The sequence below is a fragment of the Sebastes fasciatus genome, chromosome 5, assembly GCF_043250625.1.
Source record: "Sebastes fasciatus isolate fSebFas1 chromosome 5, fSebFas1.pri, whole genome shotgun sequence".
Lineage (NCBI taxonomy): Eukaryota > Metazoa > Chordata > Actinopteri > Perciformes > Sebastidae > Sebastes > Sebastes fasciatus.
In genome coordinates this window covers 35,774,681-35,794,906 of record NC_133799.1, presented here as the reverse complement: position 1 = coordinate 35,794,906, position 20,226 = coordinate 35,774,681, and the positions used below count along the sequence as shown (strand labels likewise).

At 42.3% G+C, this 20,226-nt stretch overlaps 2 protein-coding genes and 1 long non-coding RNA gene across 3 annotated transcripts in view; 1 reads left to right on the top strand and 2 right to left on the bottom strand.

The window, feature by feature from the left end:
• Positions 1 to 20,226, top strand: part of LOC141768565 (uncharacterized) — a 194,959-nt gene that overhangs the window by 142,701 nt on the left and 32,032 nt on the right. The gene's annotated exons all lie outside the window — the stretch shown is intronic.
• On the bottom strand, positions 6,752 to 9,098 carry LOC141768405 (scavenger receptor cysteine-rich type 1 protein M130-like). Its single transcript, XM_074636697.1, has 5 exons — positions 9,065 to 9,098; positions 8,626 to 8,658; positions 8,220 to 8,510; positions 7,689 to 7,936; positions 6,752 to 6,856 (listed from the first exon to the last, which is right to left on the bottom strand). The coding sequence occupies exons 1-5, from the start codon at positions 9,096 to 9,098 to the stop codon at positions 6,752 to 6,754; spliced, it is 711 nt and encodes a 236-aa protein (XP_074492798.1).
• Positions 9,664 to 17,844, bottom strand: LOC141768404 (scavenger receptor cysteine-rich type 1 protein M130-like). Its single transcript, XM_074636696.1, has 8 exons — positions 17,751 to 17,844; positions 13,323 to 13,355; positions 12,917 to 13,207; positions 12,277 to 12,633; positions 11,929 to 12,225; positions 10,827 to 11,141; positions 10,443 to 10,733; positions 9,664 to 10,275 (listed from the first exon to the last, which is right to left on the bottom strand). Exons 1-8 carry the CDS (start codon positions 17,794 to 17,796, stop codon positions 9,908 to 9,910), a joined length of 1,998 nt encoding a protein of 665 aa, XP_074492797.1. The 5' UTR covers positions 17,797 to 17,844; the 3' UTR covers positions 9,664 to 9,907.

Sequence of the window (20,226 nt, the reverse complement as noted above, 5' to 3'; positions counted from 1 at the left end):
ATAAATGCCCTGAGAGTGGATAAAATACCCATATTTTCCCATTGACGGCTCAGAGATGGTTATCTGTGTTTTGGGGCAAACCTGTCCCAGCCCTTGGGCTGATCAAGGAGCAGCTACGTCAATTGCCTCTTGCATTGCTTGTGTCTTGTGGTATTTCTGCTGTTTGTATTTACAGCAAAGATAATGTGAGAAGCCATGTGTGCTGATAACATACAGGTCAGTTACACAACCTGGACAGGCTCGAAGCAGGAAAAACTGGCATGGCCATATTCACAGGGATCCCTTGACCTCTGACCTCCAGATATGTGAATGTAAATGGGTTCTATGGGTACCCACGAGTCTCCCCTTTACAGACATGCCCACTTTATGATAATCACATGCAGTATAAATGTGTTATTGTCTCCTATTCCAAAACCGTGTATCTGAATATGTCTGCATACAGGGGTCCCTGAACAGTCTTGAATTCCATAAATTGGGTCTCACTGTAAAGCTGAGACTCTGATGGATCCAATGAGCCCAACTGTATTCATGCGTGATGATGTTAGTCCCCATAAGAGACATTTTATTCACCTCACCGTATAAAACGACCTCTGGTGACCTCTAGGATAATCACAGCCTCATGAAACTTTGCAGCCACAATAGAGACCTAGAGCATTCAGAGGATGGATGGGTCAGACTAGAGACCTAGAGCATTCAGAGGATGGATGGGTCAGACTAGAGACCTAGAGCATTCAGAGGATGGATGGATCAAACTACAGACCTAGAGCATTCAGAGGCTGGATGGATCAGACTAGAGACCTGAAGCATTCAGAGGATGGATGGCTTTCCTAGCTAGATTGACAATAAGGGGGTTTCAGAGCAGTTTCCATAATAGAAGTGCTTGCCGAAAAATGCAGAAATCTCAAAATGTCAAAAAGTTTTTGATCCCAAATCACAGCATGACTTCTTCTATGTGTTCCTCAAGGTCTTGGTGTCTTAATGTGGTATTTTGGAGGGATTATTGATAATCTTTTATCAATTCTCCAAAATATTATTAAATCTTGTACCAAATCTGTGTAAGAGACATAATAGTGTAAGTGAATGTACATCATATACTTCCATCGTAATGTTTTAAGCCCTTATACATTTTCACAATTCAATTTAATGAATTAATTAATTTCAAATTCATGACTACAACAACTTGACACACAGTGCTGAGCTGCATCTTTCAGATGATGTACACCCCTTCTATGTGACATATACTGTTGAACTGCTGTCTGCCCCTAAAGAAATCAGGTTTATGAGAGGGGTAAAGAGGGGTGGAGTGGAAGAGGTTAAATGGCTTGAACAAGTGGAGAGGACTCTGTAGGCTCATCTCACCGACATCAAGCAGGGAAGACGGTCTAAAGATGGCTAAACTAGTTAAATCAAGTCAAGTCAATTTATTTGTATAAGCCCAAAATCACAAATCACATATTTGCCTCAGGGGGCTTTACAATCTGTACAGGATACGACTCTCATCGGATAAGGAAAAACTTAACCAAAAAAAAACCTTTTAACAGGGAAAACATGTTAGAAACCTCAGGATGAGCAACAGAGGAGGGATCCCCCTTCCAGGATGGACAGACGTGCAATAGATTTCGCATGTACAGAGTAACAACATAATGAAAATACAACATAGACTATCCATATGACAAAAAAATAATACACAGTTGCTCAGTTGGTTCAGTGCAAGACATTTGTCACCTATACTGGACAGATTGACAAAAATTAGCTGTGCATATTATGGTGTCCAGAGAGGATGATGCATAATGATTCCAATAATACAAGTTTCACATGAAGATTGGATTATTTACATTATAATTGAGCTGCTTATTGTTTCTTTAAAGGTCCCATATCGTGCTCATTTTCAGGTTCATACTTGTATTTTGTGTTTCTACTAGAACATGTTTACATGCTGTAATGTTAAAAAAAATAAAAAAAATGTGTCATAGTCGGCCTGAATATGCCTGTATTTACCCTCTGTGTGAAACGCTCCATTTTAGTGCATTTCGGAATTGCGCCAAAATTGCAACAGAATTGCGTTGCTAAGCAACAGCTTGGGTCCATGTGTACTTCCTGTCAGTTGATGACATTCACATACACTGCAACAAGGAATAAACTGGGACACATTTAGAATGTTTACGTTTAAATCTGCGCAAAGGTTCTAAATATTATATATTTGTGATTTCACAAATGGACTGAAATCCTGACAGCTTGTTTCAAATGCAGAGTTTCTGAATACGACTTGTGTGTATTTTCCTGTGGATTGAGCGTTTCAATACTTTCACCGTATTTATACAGGACTTAAGCCTGCTTTATAATAAAAAAACATAAAAATCTCCCTTTTTTATAATATGGGACCTTTAATGACTTTGGGAGACTCATGGCTCGTTGAGGCTGCACCTCATTTGCATTTCAAATTCATTCTGAGGTGTCTTCACAACATGAGGACCTTGTTTCATGTAAACAGCGGTGAATAGTGTCTTCTGATGGCAGTAAACACACATTTTTGGATCCAAATTTCAAAGTTCTTTATTTGTAATGTCACTCTAATTCCACTGAATAAACCATCGGCAATTCTTTGTTCTCAGGCTTCCTGAAACAATTGATGATATGACTGGTGATAACATGAATAAACTGTAATGTATGAAAATAAGTTGTGCAGTAATGTAATAAACAGGAAGTTATATGTAATATATATGTAACTTGGTAATGACAAAAAATAGAAGTCGGCTAAATTAATAAATAAGTAAAACGTTTGAATTGACCATAGCCTTAGAAGAATCAGAGAAAATCTGTTAAAACCGAAAAGGATTCATGTACTCGTGATTTCTCAAACAAAGTGCAGTACAACCCTCTCGAAAAACTTAACAAAAAAAAACCTTTTAACAGGGAAAAAATGTTAGAAACCTCAGGAAGAGCAACAGAGGAGGGATCCCCCTTCCAGGATATAATGTGGACATATGTGAGAAGGTGGATCCAGGAGGATGTCAAGCAGCTTCCAGGCGTCGCCAAACAGATAGAGCCAGAGCAACACGACCTCCTCTCCACACCAGATAGATATAGCCAGAGCAACGCAACCTCCTCTCCACACCAACCAGATAGAGCCAGAGCAACACGATCTCCTCTCCACGCTAACCAGATAGAGCCAGAGCAACACAACCTCCTCTCCACACCAACCAGATAGAGCCAGAGCAACACAACCTCCTCTCCACGCCAGATAGATAGAGCCAGAGCAACACGACCTCCTCTCCACGCAAACCATATAGAGCCAGAGCAACACGACCTCCTCTCCACACCAACCAGATAGAGCCAGAGCAACACGACCTACTCTCCACGCTAACCAGATAGAGCCAGAGCAACACAACCTCCTCTCCACACCAACCAGATAGAGCCAGAGCAACACAACCTCCTCTCCACGCCAGATAGATAGAGCCAGAGCAACACAACGTCCTCTCCACGCCAACCAGATAGAGCCAGAGCAACACGACCTCCTCTCCACGCCAGATAGATAGAGCCAGAGCAACACAATCTCCTCTCCACGCCAACCATATAGAGCCAGAGCAACACTACCGGAGGCCCCACTGGAGTCTGAGCTGAAGGAGTTTCTGGTGAATCTGTGTGCTGTAAATCATTTTGTCTGATGTCGCGGGGGAATCAGAGCCAATGACAAGCATGAAGAATAAGATTCAAGATTCAAGATTTAAGATTAAAATTCAAGATGTTTATTGTCACACCGGTTATACAAGTACAATCGTGTGAAATACTTTTTGCTGGGAAGCTCCATTAAGGAAACAGTAAGTTAAGTAGCAAAAAGCAAAAAGTATTTGCAAATAATATACAGTATAATAATAAAGGAAGAACTTGGTATATGGTAACTATAGAATAAATATACAGTATATATGGGAGCAGTAGAGGTTGCATACTATAAAAATATTGCACAGGCATTTTGTTTTTATTTTTATTTTTTTTCATATTGCACATATTGCATTGATTGAAGTATAACTAAAGTAATGGCTGATATTGTCTCTGATGGTCTTGTTTACTTAAAGGTCATATGGAGGCATCAGGATTACACTGAGAGCTGTTTCATAACCAGTACCACACTGAAAAGAACCTGTTACAAGTAAATGTTGAGTATTATATTGTTACATTGAAAATGTTCATCAAAAAGTACAAAAGTATTATCAGTATTATCTTCTTCAAATGATTTGTTCTTGTTATGTCACATGTTCCAGGTCCAAAGACAATCAAATGAAAGCTTTAATATCAATACTGTTATTTATTTATTTTTATTAATTACACACAGAAAGTCCATCCCAATTAAAACACACTGCTCAACTATTCTCCAGTACATTATGCTTTATTCAACTAACAGTTCTTTAATCAGTCAACAGGAGGATGTAGGCAATAACAATAATAATGCAAAATCATGGATGATGATAATGTTTTGTATATTTGTTATCTGTGGTGAACTACCAGTTATATATCTGTATAAGAAAACCTGAGCCTTTTTCAATATTAATGTATTAGTTGCAGTGCTCAAGTCTTGCATAAAAATTAAATCTTGAGTTAATTCAAGTTTACACGGGCGACACAAACAATTTTTTTACTGCATATTATAAACTTCGACCCTGCCGGAGATGAGATTCAAACCGCCGCTCAAGTGGACATGTATTCTTCCCCCCAAAAAAGCACAAAAAAGAATATTTTTAATCTTTAACAAAAATACTTTAGTGTAGAAAGACTTTAAAACACCATGTGGGTGAAAATAAGAGCTACAGCTTTTTCTGTGTCATTTCCAGTAAATATCGCAGTATAAAACCTGTGTTTTCTGTTTAAAAAACACAAACATTGGAAGAGAGCAAGTACTACTCACCCCCATCTTTTAAGTGGTTACGTCTCCAGTCTGATCTGGAGCACACAGCTGATGGTATATGTGGTTTGTTTACATGACGTAACAGAAGTGCATATTTAATGGTGTGTGGACAGAGTGTCCGATGTTATTAGGCTATAAGTAAATAAAAATACCAAAAAATCTCTTTTATCTTGTTTCTTATTCTTTCCATAAGAAGACACAATGAGGTCGATATTATTCATAATTACAATAAAGATACTAGCTCACTGCCTGGCGAAACAGCCAGACATGGACGTATTCTCCAGGCCACAGCCATTGTTTCAGAGTCTACCTGCCAGACATGGACGTGCATGTGCACGGAGGAAGTGCTCCACTGACAGGTAGACTCCAGGCGATATTCAGGGGTTCAGAGCGTTTTTTTTTTTTTTGTTACCCCTCTCTCTCTCAAATCAAATAGGCTGACACATAGAATATATCTGAACAGTCTACTATTTGTCACACTTCATAACTGTCACCAGTGGTGGAATGTAACTAAGTACATTTACACAAGTACTAATCAATTCTGAGATGTCAGCAATTCTGACTTTATGCATCATGTAAGCAGCCAGATTACACACAGTATTTAGGCTACAATCGAGGCAGTATTGGGCACAGCATGGAAATGTAACCTGATGCAACAACTTTATCAATTCATAAAAAAAGACATGTTTGTACTTCAGCTTGTAACCCACAGACATAATTGTTCACTACAAAATGCGCACACTGCGTGCACTGATTAATTATGTAGTAATGTGAAGAAATTGCCAGGAAATAACAGTAAAGTAAAATCAGTAAAAAATCGATATAATGACAAGTTGTAGTATTAGAATTACCTGGAATTACTATTGGTTAATTATATATTAAAATCAAAGCAAAGACTGTGCGACTTTATGACAGCTGCTAAATCAGGCCATGTGGCAAACGGATGCTTTGGATAAAAATATATATATTTGTTACAGTTAATCATTTTTTCAGAGAGAAGTTAATCGGGTGTAAGGTGATCCACATGTATGCAGAAAATGTTCAAGTAGCATTGATACAATTCTGCACGAGTCAAGCTTTACCTATATATAAAACTTTTTGTAATAATGTTACACATCTGGCAAAGTGTGCTGGCAAAAGCAGAGATATCATACATGCTGATATTACTAATATCTTGGGTGAGGGGGTTATCTGTGCTTCTCTGTGCTGCCTGTGATATTCTGGGACACCCAGGCCATTTCTTTCACCACCTGCAGGAAATAATCTTGTGTAGGTAGCCTACTCTATCTTACTGCTGCATGTTAACTGTCACTGCTTCTAGCTGCCATGTTAAAAAGGCCGGCACCACTGCAGCATTACTTGCTGTTTTCCTTAATTCCTCCAATGAACTGTTCAAGCATTAACCTGCTGAAAAAAAGATGTAGAGCATCCAGACCAAAATCTATTTGGAACACAGCAGGAGACTTGATTACCACGAGCCATCAGGTCTACAGATAGAAAGACGGTCCTCCCCCAAGAAAATATGAATGTTTTTGACTTAAAACTAGAATTTTACACCACTTCGGACTATTATTATTAGTCTAGTTTTCAAATTAAAAACTATATATTTGTGAGATGTTCTTAAAGAATTACATCTTCAGTAGGAACCAATGGCCTTCAAGCTGACAGGAAGTCAGAACGTATGAAGAGACTAACACAGTGTTGGTTTTCATGTTGAGAGTGAGACAAATTTAGTATATAATGTAATATAATATTTACAGCTTGTTTAAAGGGAACATTCATATAAAATGAGCTGCTGGCGGGTTGAGTGTCATAAATCCATCTGGATGTAGGATGAGCTCCTTGGAGGTGCTACTCTGCTCCCTGAGCTCCTTCCTCTTCAGCCGCAGGAACACCCAGGTTATAATAATCCAGCTCAGCCTTCTCCCGTCTGCCCGGCCTCTGTCCCCTGGTGGCCTGGAAACACATGACAGCACACAGATGTGACTTCCTGCATCACTCCTCTCTCTTCACTTCAATAAACACAGACAGAGTGCTTCATGTCAGTCAGTGGTCTGAACAAAAGACGTGTGTCAGTACCTTACAGTAGAAGTAAATACTGCCCATCACCTGATGTTCTTATAACCTATTAACCCAGTCTATTATATTTATAGCATATGTAGGGTTTCTGCTATGACTACTACAGTGTTTACAAAATTAAAAGCCTGTACTATATTAACTTGATGGAAACCTGCAAGTACACCACTGCTTTATTTAGAGTATTTCAGAATAAAAGCATTGTGTTAACGAATGCATGATTCTGTGCACTAAAAACGCTAGAGGCCTTTTATTTTGAAATCTAGATAGGAAGTGTAAAATATTGATGGTCAGTGACATATTCTACAGATGTCTAGACATGGAAACTGTAGTAATCTTGCTGGTATGATGTTCATATACTGTCAATAGATCACCTTCACTGTCTGTTGCTGCTGGGAGACGCAGCCGAGAGGTAAGCGGCTCGCGTGTAAAATAGGCGAGCCTTCTATTCTATAAAATAGACGCGCGTCTGACGTGCGTCTGACGCGCGTCTCATGCGGACGGTGTGTCCACTCTAACCTGTTAACATGGACGCCGAAATAAAAAACAACACGCGACGTTGCCGTCACGCGAGCATGAAGCGGGCTGTGTGCTCCAGGCTTTAGACCTTCAACCCTTTCACAGTGTGTTTTCAGTTCCTCAAAGTTAGTTGGTCGCCTAAAAATGTCTTATTCAGCTTTCGGTTATACTTAGCTCCACCCTCTGGTGTCACTTCTGGTTGCGAAAAACCAAGACCTCCACACTGGAACTCTTTGGTCCACATTGAAGCCTCCACTTCTCCATAGAGCGCGCCCTGGAGGACTGAAGGAGCCCCACAGCCAAGCTCCCTACAGACCACCTCTGCATCCTGCTGGTCAAAGTCAGCATCACACACTGAGGACCAAGACTGGTTGGACTGGTTGGACTTCACCTCCAGTCTGCCTGAGCACAGACTAGTCCCATTCACCAACCTGACAGAGTCTGGAGAGATGAGAGAAGATGAATTAGAGAGAGATAAAAGACACTAGACACTAAATAAAAAGATGTCATGAAACAACAATTCAGTGATTCAAACTGGACTCAGAACAGTTCCAACATTATATCTCGCTGCATTCAGCACCCGATTTATGGAGGCGGCAGATCAACAGACTCCATCATGGCTGCTGGAGTCAGTCTGCTGCCATTCTAGCTGCTGCATGTTTGTTTAAACCATGTACATTACTTTCATAGATGATGTCATAGATGATGTCACTAATGGGCTTACCTGAGCAGGTGAGATCCAGGATGGAGTTAGAGGAATCTGATGTTGCACAATCCCTCAGAGCAGATCCAGACTGAACACAGTCAGCCCTGATCCTCCACACAGATCTCCATGAGGACTCCTCAGACCATTCTACAGAAACAGCAGAGCCACAGTCCAACTGTGTGCAGGCAGCAGCCGCTTCCTTCAGGGTCCAGTCAGAGCCCTCCACTGGTCTCCAGTCTCCCTGATATTTCATCTCCAGTGTTCCTGCACAGCGACTGTCTCCTCCCACCAACCTGACATCATCAGACTCTGAACAGAAACAAGATAGTCATCAGTAAAAGAAGGGAATTTAATTCAGATCAAACTAAAACTTGATTGATTTTGCTTTAATGATGCTTTATTTGTCTTTTCTTTCTCTATTTACCTGTTGAGTTGTGTTCTCCTTCAGCCCGGAGTCCTGAGGAGAAAATGATAAAGCTGCATGATTGGATCACAGCCGTGGACAGAACAAACACTCTCAGGTTGTTTTGTAAAGATTTTTCTAGCAGCTCAAAAAACACCTCTGTGAACTCACTCTGGAGCCATTTTACTAGTTTAATAGGTGAACATGTGGAAACACAGAACACAAGTCAGTTTATATAGCGTTAAAGGTTTTCTTGGGTGAATTTGTTTATTCTGCCACTGATTTGAACTTATTGTAAAGGCCTGTTTATTAAGTTGTTTGGGGTTTTGATTTTGTACATGACGCTACATTCAGCCAAAGCAGTTTATAGCTTAACCCAGTATCTCGCAATACACCATTCAAACAACTCTTGGACCACCTGAACCATCGTGGATCATGAAACAGTGAGTAACTAACCGACCAAAGGACAGCGTGTTGATCATGTCTAACCTCATGGCGTCTGTAGGCAGCTATTTCAAACCTGTTCCCATTTAGCTGAGAAGCAGCAAAAATCACAAAAGGAATCTCTGCATGCTACAGTTTAAAACAATCACAATCAACACAGTTAAAAATGTGGCGAGATGGCGACGACTTAAGAACAAGATGGTGACGGCCAAATACCAAGATGGCGATGGCCAAAAACCAAGATGGCGACGGCTAAAAGCCAAGATGGTGACAGCCGAAAACCAAGATGGCGACGGCCAAAAAACCAAGAGGCCGACTGCCAAAATCCAAGATGCCGACGGCCAAAAACCAAGATGGCGACGGCCAAAATCCAAGATGGCGACGGTCAAAAACCAAGATGCCGACGGACAAAAACCAAGATGCCGACGGTCAAAAAGCAAGAAGGCGTCGGCCAAAATCGAAGATGCCGACGGTCAAAAACCAAGAAGGCGACGCCCAAAATCCAAGATGGCGACGGTCAAAAACCAAGATGGCAACAGCCAAAAACCAAGACTCCAACTGCCAAAAACCGAGATGGGGACGGCCAAAAACCAAGATGGCAATGGCCAAAAACAAGATGGCGATGGCGACGGCCAAAAACCAAGACGGCTACGGCCAAAAACAAGATGGCGATGGTCAAAATCAAAGATGACGCGTTGACGGATACGGAACAGATATGACGTCACGTTACGCAGACTACACCAATAAGTTTGGTTATTGTATGACATGTGTAACACAATGACAGTAGTCACAGTGTCATTCCAGAAACAACAACATGGACTCTGTTGTCAGCTGATCATTTTCACTCCATTCGGACCAATCACATTTTCCAAACCTGCATGTAAACAGTCAACTTACCTGCGACGGTGAGAGAGATCAGACGGCTCTCAGACGAGAAGATATGAGTAATAACATAGACGTGATAAACACAGCTGTAGCTTCCTTGGTGGGCGGGCTCTGCAGCAGGAAACAGGAAGTGGGCAGAGTGATTGACAGCTGGCTGGGTGTAGTTGAGTGCTGAGGTGGAGGAGGTGAAGTTGAGCTGGAAGGACCCTCCTGGGTACTGTGGCTGGACGGAGCAGCTGATGGTGAAGGTGGATCCCCTCAACACGTGAAACCCCTGCTGCTGGGCCTCGGAGACCCCGTCCACGGAGGAGTACCCCGAGATGTTGGTCTGAAGCAGCAGGTCTGTAAACACAGAGAGATGATTGAGATGATGAAACGTCACGTTCACCCTCCCTTCAACAAAATGGCCCATAAAAAAGGATGTGATTTCACCAGTCTGACAAACACAGTCAAACAGACAGGTGTCAGATGACATGATGTCATAGATGATGTCACTGTTATAGGCTTACCTGAGCAGGTGAGATCCAGGATGTAGTTAGAGGAAGCTGATGTTGCACACTCCCTCAGAGCAGATCCAGACTGAACACAGTCAGACCTGATCCCCCACACAGATCTGTATGAGGACTCCTCTCTCCGTTCTACAGAAACAGCAGAGCCACAGTCCAACTCTCTGCAGGCAGCAACTGCTTCCTTCAGGGTCCAGACAGAGATACCGTCCCTCACTGGTCTCCAGTCTCCCTGATGTTTCAGCTCCAGTGTTCCTGCACAGCGACTGTCTCCTCCCACCAACCTGACAGACTCTGAACAGAAACAAGAGAGTCATCAGTAAAAGAATAAAGTGAGTTTCATTAGAACAGAAATGAACCAGATCAGAACTGCAGCTCCTCTTCTACCTGAGCAGGTGAGTCCAACAGCTTTGCCAGGTGAGCAGGTGTTTCTCTCTGAGCCTGAGCTTCTACAGTCCAGGAGAGCAGACTCATTGCCTCCACACTGGAACTCTTTGGTCCACATTGAAGCCTCCACTTCTCCGTAGAGCGCGCCCTGGAGGACTGAAGGAGCCCCACAGCCAAGCTCCCTACAGACCACCTCTGCATCCTGCTGGTCAAAGTCAGCTTCACACACTGAGGACCACCACTGGTTAGAGGGGTTAGTCTTCACCTCCAGTCTGCCTGAGCACAGACTCTTCCCATTCACCAACCTGACAGAGTCTGGAGAGATGAGAGAAGATAAAATAGAGAGAGATAAAAGACACCAGACACTAAATAAAAAGATGTCATGAAACAACAATTCAGTGATTCAAACTGGACTCAGAACAGTTCCGATATGAGTTCATCATTAACAACAGAACACATCTTTTTAATTTCATTGTCATTTATAATGACATTATGTCTTTATCAAACAATAACACAACATCATCATCTGCAGATTTCTCTCTTCTGTTCCTTCTGCTCAGCTACTCCACAATCTTTGCTCTCCACACAGAGAAGTTACAAAATTTTCATTCTTTCTTATTTTTCCTGAGAAGATGTGTAACCCAGAATAAAAATCTGTTTAGAAAATTATCCCTAAAATTTAAAAGGGATAGGGTCTGGACTCTGTGTTTTTAAGGAGTTTTCCCAGGGTGAAGGAAGCCACGTGGGTGTGGCAATACTGACGAGCCCCCGGCTGAGCTGAGCTGCTGAAAGTTGTGGCCAGTAGGTCACTGGTGCCTGTTATGGTGGCAGCTAAAGAAGTTGCTGGTGGAAACCAGTGGCTAAGAAAGCTGTCAAGCTGAAGAAGGAGTCCTTTCAGGCTGGTTGCTGGTCAGCCCAGGGGACTCCTGAAGCAGCAGCCACGTATGTTCCATACATACAGATATATATCTGGTGCATTAAGCACCTGATTTACGGAGGCAGCAGCTCATCAGACTCCGTCATGGCTGCTGGAGTCGGTCTGCTGCCATTCTAGCTGGTGCCTGTGTGTGTTAACCTGGGTACATTACTGTAATACCTGTACCTGAGCAGGTGAGATCCAGGACGGAGGAAGAGTAATCTGGTGTTGCACAGCCCCTCAGAGCAGATCCAGGCTGAACACAGTCAGACCTGATCCTCCACACAGATCTGTATGAGGACTCCTTTCTCTGTTCTAAAGAAACAGCAGAGCCACATTCCAGCTCTCTACAGACAACAGCCGCTTCCTTCAGGGTCCAGTCAGAGTAATAGTCATTCACTGGTCTCCAGTCTCCCTGGCGTTTCACCTCCAGTGTTCCTGCACAGCGACTGTCTCCTCCCACCAACCTGATATCGTCAGGCTCTGAACAGAAACAAGAGAGTCATCAGTAAAAGAATAAAGTGAGTTTCATTAGAACAGAAATGAACCAGATCAGAGCTGCAGCTCCTCTTCTACCTGAGCAGGTGAGTCCAACAGCTTTGCCAGGTGAGCAGGTGTTTCTCTCTGAGCCTGAGCTTCTACAGTCCAGGAGAGCAGACTCATTGCCTCCACACTGGAACTCTTTGGTCCACATTGAAGCCTCCACTTCTCCATAGAGCGCGCCCTGGAGGACTGAAGGAGCCCCACAGCCAAGCTCCCTACAGACCACCTCTGCATCCTGCTGGTCAAAGTCAGCATCACACACTGAGGACCAAGACTGGTTGGACTGGTTGGACTTCACCTCCAGTCTGCCTGAGCACAGACTAGTCCCATTCACCAACCTGACAGAGTCTGGAGAGATGAGAGAAGATGAATTAGAGAGAGATAAAAGACACTAGACACTAAATAAAAAGATGTCATGAAACAACAATTCAGTGATTCAAACTGGACTCAGAACAGTTCCAACATTATATCTCGCTGCATTCAGCACCCGATTTATGGAGGCGGCAGATCAACAGACTCCATCATGGCTGCTGGAGTCAGTCTGCTGCCATTCTAGCTGCTGCATGTTTGTTTAAACCATGTACATTACTTTCATAGATGATGTCATAGATGATGTCACTAATGGGCTTACCTGAGCAGGTGAGATCCAGGATGGAGTTAGAGGAATCTGATGTTGCACAATCCCTCAGAGCAGATCCAGACTGAACACAGTCAGCCCTGATCCTCCACACAGATCTCCATGAGGACTCCTCAGACCATTCTACAGAAACAGCAGAGCCACAGTCCAACTGTGTGCAGGCAGCAGCCGCTTCCTTCAGGGTCCAGTCAGAGCCCTCCACTGGTCTCCAGTCTCCCTGATATTTCATCTCCAGTGTTCCTGCACAGCGACTGTCTCCTCCCACCAACCTGACATCATCAGACTCTGAACAGAAACAAGATAGTCATCAGTAAAAGAAGTGAATTTAATTCAGATCAAACTAAAACTTGATTGATTTTGCTTTAATGATGCTTTATTTGTCTTTTCTTTCTCTATTTACCTGTTGAGTTGTGTTCTCCTTCAGCCCGGAGTCCTGAGGAGAAAATGATAAAGCTGCATGATTGGATCACAGCCGTGGACAGAACAAACACTCTCAGGTTGTTTTGTAAAGAATTTTCTAGCAGCTCAAAAAACACCTCTGTGAACTCACTCTGGAGCCATTTTACTAGTTTAATAGGTGAACATGTGGAAACACAGAACACAAGTCAGTTTATATAGCGTTAAAGGTTTTCTTGGGTGAATTTGTTTATTCTGCCACTGATTTGAACTTATTGTAAAGGCCTGTTTATTAAGTTGTTTGGGGTTTTGATTTTGTACATGACGCTACATTCAGCCAAAGCAGTTTATAGCTTAACCCAGTATCTCGCAATACACCATTCAAACAACTCTTGGACCACCTGAACCATCGTGGATCATGAAACAGTGAGTAACTAACCGACCAAAGGACAGCGTGTTGATCATGTCTAACCTCATGGCGTCTGTAGGCAGCTATTTCAAACCTGTTCCCATTTAGCTGAGAAGCAGCAAAAATCACAAAAGGAATCTCTGCATGCTACAGTTTAAAACAATCACAATCAACACAGTTAAAAATGTGGCGAGATGGCGACGACTTAAGAACAAGATGGTGACGGCCAAATACCAAGATGGCGATGGCCAAAAACCAAGATGGCGACGGCTAAAAGCCAAGATGGTGACAGCCGAAAACCGAGATGGCGACGGCTAAAGACCAAGATGGCGTCAAGGCCTATTGAAGGAGGCTGGGACACGGACGGCCACGGGTCTTGCGGTGTGGGGTATAACAAATGCGCTGTGTAACTGAAGCTAAGGCCGTGCGTTGCAATTGGCTCAATTTCGGCGAATGCGGACCAGATTTTACTGCGCATGTGTTATACCCCAAAGATATGATGTTTTGATGAGGCATGACCCAGCCTCTTTCAATAGGCTTTGGATGGCGACGGCTAAAAACCAAGATGGCACCATTCGAAAACCAAGAGGGCGACGGACAAAAACCAAGATGGTGATGGCTAAAAACCAAGATGGCTGTCTTTGTTTAAAATAAGCACGTAAACTAAGTGAAATACGGACGGAATCAACATAACATAACTACGGAAAACACGTCACAAACGTCACTAAAAAACACATGACAATCGTCATGTGTCAAAGTCACAAAAGTAACTTACAATTCAAGACACTGGTCTACTGGTGAAAACTCTGGTATTTGTTGTTCACACGGGTGCATTTACATTGCTCACAATACAGACTAAATAGCGTGAAATTACATGCCAAAAGCAAGAATGGCGTTGTTATTGCACGCTGTCTCATAATCCGTTTGTTACTCCTGATAATATTTCAAATTGATCCACTGACAACAAAATTAACAAAATGGCTGCTCTCTCGTTTTGCTAAAAAATTGTTTCCTGTGACTGCTTCACAATAAAAGTCCCAGTGTGTCTACGTTTTTGTCCCAGTGGGGTACCGCCAGGTCTGAGAAGTGAAGCCAATGCTGAAGGCGATAGCTAAAAACCAAGACGGCGAGGGCCGAAAACCCTGGCGACAGCCGAAAACCAAGATGGAGACAGAAAAATACCGAATTGGCCACAGCTAAAAACCAAGATGGCTACGGCAAAAAGCAAGATGGCGACAGCCGAAAACCAAGATGGCCATAGCCAAATACCAAGATGGAGACGGAAAAATACCGAATTGGCCACAGCTAAAAAACAAGATGGCGACGGCCAAATACCAAGATGGCGACATTTTGGTTGCCTTAAAATTTGGCGACCAAACCATTTGGTTGTACTGGGCTCCATCCTCTTGTGTCACTTCTGGTTGCAAAAACCCCAAATGGCGACAGACAAAAACCATGATGGCAACAGCTAAATACCAAGATGGCGACAGCTAAAAACCAAGATGTCGAAGGCCAAATACCAAGATGGCAACAGCTAAAAAAAACAAGATTGCAACAGCTAAAAAAAACAAAGTCGTGACGGCCAAAAACCTAGATGCGGACAGCTAAATACGAAGATGGAGATGACCAAAACACCAAGACGGTGACGACCTAAAACCAAGATGGCTATGACCAAATACCAATACGGCGACGGCTAAAAACCAAGATGGCGATGGCCAAAAACCAAGATGGCGGCGGCCAAAAACAAGATGGAAACGACCAAAAACCCAGATGGCGACGGCCAAATACCAAGATGGTGACGGTCAAATACCAAAATGAAAACGACTTAAAACCAAGATGGCGACGGCCAATAATAAGATGGCGACAGCCGAAAACCAACATGGCGACGGCCAAAAACCAAGATGGCAACAGCTAAAAAAAACAAATTTGCGACGGCCAAAACCGAGATGCGGACAGCTAAATACAAAGATGGAGATGACCAAATACCAATATGGCAACGGCTAAAAACCAAGATGGTGACAGCCAAAAACCAAGATGGCGACACCTAAAGCCAAGATGGCGACAGCCAAAAATCAAGATGGCGACGGCCGAAAACCGAGATGGTGAGGGCTAAAAAAAACAAGTTGACGACGGCCAAAAAGCAAGATGTCGACGACCAACAACCGAGATGGAGACGGCCAAATAACGAGATGGCGACGGCAAAATCCTAAGATGGCGACGGCTAAAAGCCAAGATGGCGACGGCCAAAAACAAGATGGTGACAGCCGAAAACCAAGATGGCGACGGCCAAATACCAAGATGGCGACGGCCAAAATGGCAAACTCAAGGCTTCAGAGCGGCAGTCCACAAACCAATGGGTGTCGTACGTTGACTTGGTCCACTTCTTCTTCTATGGTTGTTTTGAGTCTCTCTGTGGTTGTGTTGAGTCATTTTGTGGTTGTTTTGAGACTCTTTGTGGTTGTTTTGAGTGTCTTTGTGGTTGTTTTGAGTCTCTTTGTGGTTGTTTTGGGTAATTTTGTGGTTGTTTTGAGCCTCTTGGTGGTTGTTTTGAGTCTCTTTGTGGTTGTTTTGAGCCTCTTTGTGGTTGTTTTGAGTCTCTTTGTGGTTGTTTTAGTCTCTTGGTGTTTGTTTTGAGTCTCTTTGTGGTTGTTTTGAGCCTCTTTGTGGTTGTTTTGAGTCTCTTTGTGGTTGTTTTAGTCTCTTGGTGTTTGTTTTAAGTCTCTGTGGTTGTTTTGAGCCTCTTGGTGTTTGTTTTGAGTCATTTTGTGGTTGTTTTGAGCCTCTTGGTGGTTGTTTTTAGTCTCTTGGTGGTTGTTTTTAGCCTCTTTGTGGTTGTTTTTAGTCTCTTGGTGTTTGTTTTTAGTCTCTTGGTGTTTGTTTTGAGTCTCTTTGTGGTTGTTTTTAGTCTCTTGGTGTGTGTTTTGACCCTCTTGGTGGTTGTTTTGAGTCTCTTTGTGGTTGTTTTTAGTCTCTTGGTGTTTTGTTTTGAGTCCCTTTGTGGTTGTTTTAAGTGTGTTTGTGGTGGTTTTATTTGTGTCAGCCATCTACTCATCCTGAAATAGTCTCCAGCGGCGTAGGGGTCGCCTAATCTTGTCCCCATTGGTTGTTATCCTTGTTATCTTTCTCAAATAAATGTTAAAAATCGTGATCCTGGAGAGTGAGTGACAGTACATATTGAGAGAAACTAGTATTGTCCTCAGCCATTGTTAAAACAATACTTGCTAGCCAGCGTTAACTAACATTTTTCAGAGAATTTTTCTGCCTCAACTTATGGTTATTAACAGAGAAGGGTTCAGTGTAGCATGCCCTTGGGAATTTTATTTCTTCAGTGAACTACATTTACCATCAGCACTGATCGGACATCCACGTAAAAGATGGCGAAATTTCCCTTTAATGTTTCTGAACTGCATTTCTGTAAAACTGATCATTTTGATAAGAAGCTGCTGACAGATAACAGATTATAAAACTGTGGTTTCTGTTACCGTGACAACCAGAGCAGGCTGAGATGTTCTTATCCGATTAATGCTTTAAGAGTGTTCTTATCATTTCCGGTTAAATGTGCTAACACCAGCAGAGAATCATTGAGAGGAGATTGAACTACAGCTGCAGCTATATTATATATAGTTGATGACTCTATGGATAATCTTTTTTCAAGTAATCAATCATTGAGTCTATAAAACATCAGGAAAAAAGTGAAAAATGTGCAGCACAGTTTGTCAGAGTCCAAGGTAACATCTTTAAATGTCTTGTTTTGTACGTCCAACAATCCAAAACTAGGGCTGTCAATCGATTAAAATATTTAATCACAATTAATCACATGATTGTCCATAGTTTATATATAATCTATTGCACATTTTTGATCTGCTCAAAATGTACCTTGAAGGCAGGTTTGTCCATTTTCCCTTTTTGTCTTCCTTTGAACATGTGATGTGATGTTGGTGTGTGTGATCAGGTTGTTCTTTGATTTAAAGATCAATATAAATGTGTGAATAATAACACATCATGTTTAAAGCAGAGTCCTACCTGAGCTCCACAGCAGCAGCAGCATCAGCACCAACAGGTGATCCATGACGTCCAGGTAGACCGTCTCTCTGCCCGTCTCTCTGCTCGTCTCTCTGCTCTGATAATCACATGTGCTGTCCTCAGTGTATATCTGCGTAAAGGAAGAGGTGGAGCTTTACTGGAATATATCTGATTGTGTTTTGTTTTTTTTCTACAGCGAAGAGTTCTCGTCTGACTGAGTCTCTGTCACATGTTCTACAGTTTGACCAGTGGATCAGACAGTTTTCATACTGGTATCCAGTCTCTGTTCTCTCTTTGGGCTGACACACAAATCTGTGTGTTTATTTGTATTTGCAGCTCAGTACTAGTGTAGAACTATAGTAGGAGAAAGGTTTAGATTCTCTTTGTGGCTGCCAAAATAAAAAAAAAATCAAGCAATAAATAAATAAATATGTGATTAAATGTAGCAAAAATAATATTAAAAATAAATGTAACCATTAATTAATTGATCAAATGTGACATAAATTGATATTTCTGTTTTAATTTGTAATCATTTGTAATCATTTCCTTATTTATTTATTGTTTTTATTAATTTAATTTCTCTTCTGTTTAATTAAAAGATTGCGACTACCAAAAACCAAGATAGCGACAGCCGAAATGCAGAACTCGAGGCGTTAAATTGACAGTCCACAAACCACTGGGTGACGTCACAGTGTCTTTTTCTTAGTATATATAGTATATAGTAATTTATATAGTCTATGCTTTTAACAGGTGGTTTCATACTTTCATCTGGCTTAACTAGCATTCGAAACATTATGAAACATTCTGTAATTGCATTCAGAGGACGTGGTTGGACCCAGATCACATATTTGAAGATATTAAAAGCGTAAAGTACAGAAATTGATTCGATGACTAATTCAGAGCATCTTTAACAATAACCACTCATTGTTTATTTAAACTTGAGGATCTCTTTATGCCTGCATGTAAGTAAAGTTACTGTTGAATTAATTTCTTTAATCTTATCATGTCAATGAGTAAAGTGGAGAGGACAACTGTAGTCAAAGTGCCCCACAGAACAAAGTTTAAACAAACAATATTTATTGAATATAATATAATCTATATATTCTTAAGATAAGTGAATATTAACAATAACATAAATAAGAAATTGTAGAAAATATATCATATAGAAAATTATAAAATATAACACTGAGCTGTGGCTCTGCTGCCTGGTAATTAGTCCAGTTCTAACAATATTATACAGATTTTGTTATACAATGCAAACGTAAGCCTACGCTGCAGCCTTTTGTCTCAAATAGTAAAATAAAACCTATAGGCCTACAGCTGTGTGGCTCCCCCACATTTCCTTTTATATATTTTTTTAATACAAAATAATATTTATACTAAGCTGTGGCTTGGTTGAATACTTGATGGTTATAATTTACTGACAGATGTGCATCCATATTGCCCAGTATGCCCAGTTAAACAACATTTTAAATTCAATATTTAATCAATAGTCCATGTCATTGCATTGCTTTCCATGTTGCATTAGTCCAGAGTTGTAACTAAACCTTGACTGAGAGACTAGATCATCGTTGTCTTGTTTTAAATGATGTGTGCCTATCAAGCCCCCAGGAAGAGTAGTGGCCAAACGGCGGTACTGCAACTTCCGTGTCCGTCACGTGATGCCATCGGGCCCAAAAATACTTTTTCCCATAGACTTACATTGGGAAAGAGACGTCTGTAACTCAGAGGATCATTTATTTTGAAGTGAATCAACTTCACAGTACGAACACTGTAATAGTCCTTATTTAAATCATTAGGTCCTAAAAGTTGATAAATGCACTAATAGCTGAATCCAGAGTTATTTCGCTTCCTCCGTTCATGTGAATGAGACCCAGACCGAGGCTGAAGCGAGGGATGGGAGTAGGAGTTAAAGGAGCGAGGGCCAGGAGGAGGAGTTAGAGGAGCGGGGGCCGGGAGGAGGAGATAAAGGAGAGAGGGATGTGAGGAGGAGTTAAAGGAGCGAGGGCCAGGAGGAGGAGTTAAAGGAGCGAGGGCCGGGAGGAGGAGATAAAGGGGCGAGGGTCGGGAGGAGGAGTTAAAGGGGCGAGGGTCGGGAGGAGGAGTTAGAGGAGCGGGGGCCGGGAGGAGGAGATAAAGGAGCGAGGGATGTGAGGAGGAGTTAAAGAAGCGAGGGCCTGGAGGAGGAGTTAAAGGAGCGAGGGCCTGGAGGAGGAGTTAAAAGAGCGAGGGCCGGGAGGAGGAGATAAAGGGGCGAGGGTCGGGAGGAGGAGTTAAAGGAGCGAGGGCCTGGAGGAGGAGTTAAAGGAGCGAGGGCCGGGAGGAGGAGATAAAGGGGCGAGGGTCGGGAGGAGGAGTTAAAGGAGCGAGGGTCGAGAGGAGGAGTTAAAGGAGCGAGGGCCGGGAGGAGGAGTTAAAGGAGCGAGGGCCGGGAGGAGGAGTTAAAGGAGCGAGGGCTGGGAGGAAGAGTTAAAGG

Excerpts from the sequence above, each read along its gene's own strand:
- LOC141768405 (XM_074636697.1), bottom strand. The coding sequence starts at position 9,098 with ATGAGGTTAGACATGATCAACACGCTGTCCTTTG. Across the intron at positions 7,937-8,219 it reads CCTGGATCTCACCTGCTCAG|ACTCTGTCAGGTTGGTGAAT; the intron begins GTAAGCCCATTA and ends TCATCTCTCCAG. Across the intron at positions 6,857-7,688 it reads TTGGTTTTTCGCAACCAGAA|GCCACCAGGGGACAGAGGCC; the intron begins GTGACACCAGAG and ends ATGTGTTTCCAG.
- LOC141768404 (XM_074636696.1), bottom strand. The coding sequence starts at position 17,796 with ATGGATCACCTGTTGGTGCTGATGCTGCTGCTGCTGTGGAGCTCAG. Across the intron at positions 12,634-12,916 it reads CCTGGATCTCACCTGCTCAG|ACTCTGTCAGGTTGGTGAAT; the intron begins GTAAGCCCATTA and ends TCATCTCTCCAG. Across the intron at positions 10,276-10,442 it reads CCTGGATCTCACCTGCTCAG|ACCTGCTGCTTCAGACCAAC; the intron begins GTAAGCCTATAA and ends CTGTGTTTACAG.